This window comes from Ailuropoda melanoleuca, chromosome X (assembly GCF_002007445.2).
Source record: "Ailuropoda melanoleuca isolate Jingjing chromosome X, ASM200744v2, whole genome shotgun sequence".
Taxonomy (NCBI): Eukaryota; Metazoa; Chordata; class Mammalia; order Carnivora; family Ursidae; genus Ailuropoda; species Ailuropoda melanoleuca.
In genome coordinates, this window is record NC_048238.1 from 86,639,774 (window position 1) to 86,646,358 (window position 6,585).

General features: G+C 49.3%; 1 protein-coding gene across 7 annotated transcripts in view; it reads left to right on the forward strand.

The window, feature by feature from the left end:
* Nucleotides 1-1,758: 1,758 nt before the first annotated feature.
* Nucleotides 1,759-6,585, forward strand: part of GRIA3 (glutamate ionotropic receptor AMPA type subunit 3) — a 267,816-nt gene continuing 262,989 nt past the window's right edge. For 3 of the 7 annotated variants that reach the window (XR_004622357.1, XM_019807524.2, XM_034649233.1), the window contains exons 1-2: nucleotides 2,553-2,827; nucleotides 4,014-4,172. Coding sequence is in view for 6 of the 7 variants with exons in the window: in XM_019807524.2 (XP_019663083.1) it covers nucleotides 2,719-2,827; nucleotides 4,014-4,172 (268 nt within the window). In the remaining variant the exon portion in view is untranslated. Of the gene's footprint in view, nucleotides 1,864-1,951; nucleotides 2,026-2,251; nucleotides 2,465-2,552; nucleotides 2,828-4,013; nucleotides 4,173-6,585 lie in introns of those variants that run through there. The other 4 variants (XM_034649234.1, XM_011234226.3, XM_011234224.3 and 1 more) reach the window with 4 other exon arrangements.

Genomic DNA, 6,585 nt, shown 5'->3' on the forward strand with positions numbered 1-6,585 from the left:
AACCCCCTCCATCCAAAATGTATTGTCAACACCACACCTGAAATCAAACGGAAACTCCTCATTAGAGTTAGTCCTTTGGGTCAAGGCACCGAAGGCTCCTATTACAATGCAACTATGTCATTGAAAAGGAGGACCATATCGTGCCTGACACAGAGGAGAGGTTCTCTGAATGTCATTTTTCATATCAAATTGTCACTGCCTGCCGTTAGAACCTTAGTAAAGATTCATCTGCCAGATTCTCTCCTGTCTCCAAGGGTTCTTGAGGAACCCTGATGGGAGGATTTTGTTGGAACACTGGCAAAGACTTGGTCGCAGAGTGTGAGGTCTGGGGATGGTGGAGAAAGGGGAGGCTGAGGGCATGAGGTACTTCAGGGGAGAAAGGGCACTTCTAAAAGGTGAGAAAGAGGGAAGAGAGTTTGGAAATGAACACTTATTGGTTCTTCTATGAGTCAGGCACTGAATTAGATGTTTTTGTGTCCACTATTTTATTTAATCCTTATTTAATCCACAACCACTTTACAAGGAAAGAAGTAGTAATATTCCCATTTTGCAGATGAGAAAACTGGAGTTGAGATTAAGAAAGTCATTCAAGGTCACACACAGCCTATATGTAATATAGGCTTGAATGTAAACCTGTCTCCTAAGCCTACATTCCTGAACCATGCCATGTCACTCTCCACACTTGTCAAGGCGTGGCCAACCTGGTCTCTGCTACCTCCTTGGCCCTAATGCTCCAGCCACTTGCAAATTCAGTCTCCTGTGCCAGCCAGGTTTCTCTTTCATTCCTAGCATGTACTATCCAAATGGAGATAAAAGATTTCCATGAGTGGTGAAATACAGATTTTGCATCATCAGAATGGATACAAAGTTGGGGAGAGCCTAGAACCATTTTTCTGGTTGCTCGAGGGTTTGGAAACTTTCTATTCTAGGCTCCAATCTGTGTCATGCCAAATCCAAAGTTCTGGAGTCACTGGTGGATCAGTTGAGCCCCTGCCCCGTATCCCCTGCCCCACGCATACCAGTTTCCTGTACACTGGCAGCAAAGTTCATTTTTCCCATAGACCAGGAGGAGAGGCTATGAAGAGGAGCGTAACTGGCACAGAGAGAAATAAAACTTGTCTCTTCCAGAGGAGCTGGAGTAGGAGTGAAAGACTTGGGAGATGAGGAAGCTTCTTTTCTCCCAACCCACCACTGGAGAAAGGGGCTAGGGAGAAGAGTCTACAGCCCAACACAAGATCTTGTGGAGGTGACCATCCCCCAATAGAGATCCGGGCCACACTGCCTGACTTGGAAGGTTCTTTCCTCCCCTTAGAACAGGGAGTAAAAGAGAACTGGGGGGAGGGGAATTGATAGCCTCTGGGGTCATCAGTCAGGGACCCAGGCTCTTGGTCCAGAGGCTACAGCAAGGGAGCAAAGCAGCTAGGAACAGCTTCCTCCAACCTTAACTTTCAATCCCCTACCCTTATCCCAGCACATTCCCACACTTCTATCCTCCTTCTCGGTGGGACTGAGCGTCCTTTTCATTAACCTTTTAGTTACCACTTCCACGCACATACTTTTCTACGCCCTCCAAAACAGTCAGCCTCACACTGCCCATCACGGCCCTCTCCCCGCCGCAAGCCCGGCTGTGCACTTGGGTAAGGGGAGGTACTGGCGTCCCAGAGCCATGGGGTGGGGGACGGTTGTTCACTCGCCCTCGGATCTCTGCTGTAAAAACTGAGCGGCAGGGCCAGGCATGCGCAGCATCTTCGGGCGCATTGTGATGGGAACTGCTTCTCCGAGTCTCTACAAAGACTCCGGAGTAACCGCTAACCGCCCCCCGCCAAGACCCCTCTTCTTCCAGACAAACACGCAAACGCTAAGGCAATGCAGCTTTTCTGTCTTTTTTTTAAAGGGCCAGTTGCCGCTTGAAAGGGTAGCCCACGTGAAGACTAGTGTATTTCTATCGATCCCATCTCCGGTGTTGACAAACGCCAGCGCCGAGGCTTTGCAGTCCAGGGCTGCAGTTTGCAGTGGAGCTAAGCGGTGTGCGGCTTTAATTCCACGTCAGATCAACTTTGATCAATATCCCCCTACCGGCCCAATTGGAAGAGCCCAATTCACCGGCGCTGAGCCTTTTCGCTCTTTCCTTCTTTTTTCCCATCTTTAGACCCACCATCTTCTGGGGGAAGAAAAGTCTCGGATTTTCTTTATAATTTCTTTCTGTCTCGCGCTCTCTCTGTTTCTTTGGGGGTTTTTTGTTGTTGTTGTTTGTGTTGTTTCTCGGTGTTCTGTCTTTTTTTGTTTTGTTCGGTGTTTTAGGTTTTTATTCTCTCTCTCTCTCTCATTCTCTCTCTCTCTCTCTCTCTCTCTCTCTCTCTCTCTCTCTCTCTCTCTCGTAGTGGTAGGGAGAGAGATCGCTTTGGCGAACCGAGCTTGCAGCCAATGAACCCGCCTTCCAGATTGGTGTGAAGACAGAAGTGAGGTGGGGGGCGGGGAGGGGGTGTGAGAGAGCCTGGAGAGGGAGCAAGAAAGGGAGAGAGAGAGAGAGATTGAGAGAGAGAGAGAGAGAGGAGGCGGTGGAGGAGGAGGACTAGTGTGGGGTGGAAAGGAAGAGTGAGGAGAGCAAGTTGAGGGGAGGGGGTGTAAGAGCCGGCGAATTCTTTTTCTTTTTCTATTATTATTTTGACGACTCCTGAGTTGCGCCCATGCTCTTGTCAGCTTCGTTTTAGGCGTAGCATGGCCAGGCAGAAGAAAATGGGGCAAAACGTGCTCCGGGCGGTCTTCCTTTTAGTCCTGGGGCTTTTGGGTCATTCTCACGGAGGATTCCCCAACACCATCAGCATAGGTAAGCGCGAGCAAGCAGCCAGTGGGGCCGGGCTCCCCTGCGCCCTAGATCACTGCCCCGGCGGGGCTGCTGCGGCCGCGGGTCCCCATCCTGCATGGCCTGGGGAGGGGACCGGGGACGGGGACCGGGCAGGAACCGCGGGGATCTGAGCCCCAGGGAGCCGGCTGGTCTAGGGAGCGGCGGGGACGGGAGAGGGGTCTCCTGGGGCTGGGGACGGGAGCGGTGGGCTGCCGGGGTTTCCGAGAGGAGCGGAGCAGGGGAAGCATGCGGGAGGCCGGGAGGCTGCAAAGGGGCGAAGAGTCGCGGCTTTTCGGCTGGCTGCTCTGGACTTTGCCATGGCGTGCGTGCCGCGGCTGGAAGTTGTCCCAGGGTGATGCCGCCTGTCTGGCCGCGCCAGGGCGCCCCGTCCCGCGTGTCCGTCTGCCGGAGACCGGCTAGAGCTGGGGGAGCTGGAAGCCCACCCTGGATCCCCAGACCCGGCCGGCAGCCGGGGTCGGTGGCGGATGGGGTAGGAGGCAGGGGTGAGGCAGGGAGCCGTGCGAGCGAGCCGGCGGGCGGGCGGCGAAGTCACGCACACCACGAATTCATGAATTGCCGCTGTGTCTGTCTGGAGCCCGGCTCCCGGGCGCTGGGAGAGAGTTCTCTCAGCTTCTGTCTTGTATTTACAAGTCGAGAAGTTAGAATTGGTTACTGAACCAAACCCCCGTATTGTCCGGTGGGGTGGGAGATGGCTACCGGGAACAGGATGGGGCAGCAGGGGGAATGGAATTGTTTTTCTTCGCAACCTTCCCTTTGCACCAGGAAAAGATGAGCCAGCTTGTGGAGATGGGCGTCGGGGTTGGCGGGGCGGTGGGGGGGGGGGGAGAAGTGGAGAGGAAGCTACTGCCTGAGAAAGAACCAAGTCCCGCTCTTGGTTCCATCGTCCTACCCCAAAGCAGCCCCCTCTTCCCCCTCTCCCCTTTCCCCCTTGTCTCCGGCCTCTTCTCCTCTTCAGTCAGGAGGAAAACCTGGTTTCTCTTGGCCAAAATTTGAGTTCACAAGAGTCTAGAAAGACACACAGGTTGAAAATCAATAATCACCGCACACCCCAGTGCCATTGAGAGATATCCCCTATCTGTAGTTCTCCCCAATTTCTAGCCGGTCCTGGGGGGGACACGAACCAAATCTCGGTTCCTTTTGCTTATAGGTGGACTTTTCATGAGAAACACGGTGCAGGAGCACAGCGCTTTCCGCTTTGCCGTGCAGTTATACAACACCAACCAGAACACCACGGAGAAGCCCTTCCATTTGAATTACCACGTAGATCACTTGGATTCTTCCAATAGTTTTTCTGTGACTAATGCTTGTAAGTAGATCTGTTTTTCCTCCCTTTGGGACCTTCGGGACCTCATCTGCGTTTTGCTCGTGGGACTTGGGGTCTGCGTGTGTGCTCGAGGGGGGGTGATTGCCTCAGTAGACATTTCAGGGGCTCTCGTCAATCCAGGTTTCATGCGACATCAATTAACTCCGTAGGTTCCTGCTGAGGGACTTCAGGCAGTGCACAAAACTCTGTTGTGAATAATGTTAGATGCAGAAGTTTTATTTTCCTCCTTGCTAAACTGGCGTTCCCTCCCCCACACCCCCTTCTTTTGGCTGGGAAAAAAAAGAAAGAAAGAAATAGCATGGTTGTTCAGGGAAATTTCTTCAGATGGGATGAAAAAAAAGAAACCTCTTGATTGAGTCAATTCAGGATGTACATTACTTGACTGTTAAAGCTCCTGCCTGGCTGTAGGAATGAGCTGAATTTGACAATCACCTAATATTTAGGAGCCAAACATGAGAAATTCTGCAAACAAGTGACCTTGAGGCACAGATCAGGCTGGGTTCCCTGGCCTGTTTCTGTCCTATAATATCACCTTTCTTACTGAGAGAGCTCTGATAGGAACCGATAAGACAACAAACTCATTACAAGTGATGAATGCCTGGCAAACTGAAGGGTAGGGAGAAGAAAGGGCTCGGGTTACTATTTGGGAAGCTAGTTCTATCTCCCCTAGTATTGTTCACACACCCCCCCCCCTTATTCTTAAGGACCACACAGTTCTTAGAGCAAAAGGTGGAGGGGAGGGGGGAGGCTTGCTGCAGAAAACCTGAATATCAAAAGAGAGGAATTTCATCAGCCCCAAAGCCATTTCTGAAATACCTAGTTGTGCTCTGTGATTGTTCCTCTGGAAAGGGGACATGTTGAGGAGTAAAACCATGGGAAACCAAATGACCATAGGCTGTTGGACACAGGTTTTTCTTGAATGTTTTAAGAGAAAGACTGGTAATTCTTCATCTAAGCTTATTTTACTAAAAGTTTTCACAACAATGAGGCTGATGATGGCATAAATATGTTTTGCTTTTATGGCTGGTGTAGTTTGGCATTTGGAGTTTTCTTTATTTTATTTCAAGAGAGAAATGATATTTATATTTCATTGCGGGAAACTTTGTATATAACTTCCTTCAAATTCTACCTCAAGGGATATGTGACTTCCAAAAACTGTTGAAAGGGTCACCAAGGGCACAGTTTCCTTGGATTTGAAGACTTGGGTCAAGGGGCTGGTGGTGAAGTACTTTGCAAGAAATATGACACTTTAGCAGGTTTAAGAAAATTTTAGCTGAAGGTACAGATCCTTATATGAACATGTTCTGAGATACTCTGTATTTGACATTCATTGGCTTTCCGACATTGACAAAAATAGGAACTTATTAATTCCAGCTAAGTGTGAAAGTTACAAAATGTCTGTCTATACTTTGCATCTTATTTCAGTAATCCCAGCCTGTCGCTACAGCACTTACAACACACATCTGACTCTTAATCCCGCAGCACTGTGATCTTGTCAAGAGGCTGAATCTCAAATGCAGCTTCCTAAGTATCAATTAGAACAGATTTAAAACCAAATACAGAAAACTAGCAGGATTTATTAATAATAATGAATAATATTTATTTCAATCACCTTAGTGTCTTTCCACTAATGAGGACTGGGATAAGAGTGCCAATTAACTTCTTAGGAATAATTGTTTTCCAAGGTCTTGGGTCCTGGTTTTCTATGGTCAAATCAGATTGACACCCACCTGCTCAGGGCCATCGGAACCCTACCAAGTAGCAGGAAGGAAATGATACTTGCCGTGTGAAAAGCTCAAGCTTGAGAACAATTGAGGCAATAAGTCATTCATATCAGTGTTGAGTTGCCTTAATGTCTTAACCTCCCTGGTCAATAAAGCAACAACCATGGGAAAGGAAAAGAAATTGATCAGCTCCCATTCGCCCAATCCACAGCACTTCTGTTTAAAAGCTCACAAGGCTAGGTTATGGCTGGGGGCTTGAAAATGTGAATAATGGGTGTGGCTCACTGGGCAACAAGAAAGACAAAACAAAAAAGTGACCTCGCTCTTAGTTATGTCAAATATACATATATGCACACAAAGACACACACAGGGGAAATATCCAGAAACCAATGATGTGTACCCAGCTGCCTGTTGCACTCTCAGACTTCACAGCTCAGAAGACAGAGGAGGAAAGCTACCATCTTCTCTGGTCCCCGAAACAGTTCCTCTCTGAATGTCACAATCATTGAATGGGGGCCAGATCCCAAAGCTGTCTCCGGGCAGCTGCTGCTTAGAAGCTTAGTATGAGAAAGATGACTAGTCCAACCACAGTCTGATAGTCTCTGAATGCAGAAAACAAGCATTTCTAGGGTCCATGGGAGCTCTGGAGGTATAGCTCATCCCCCCCACCC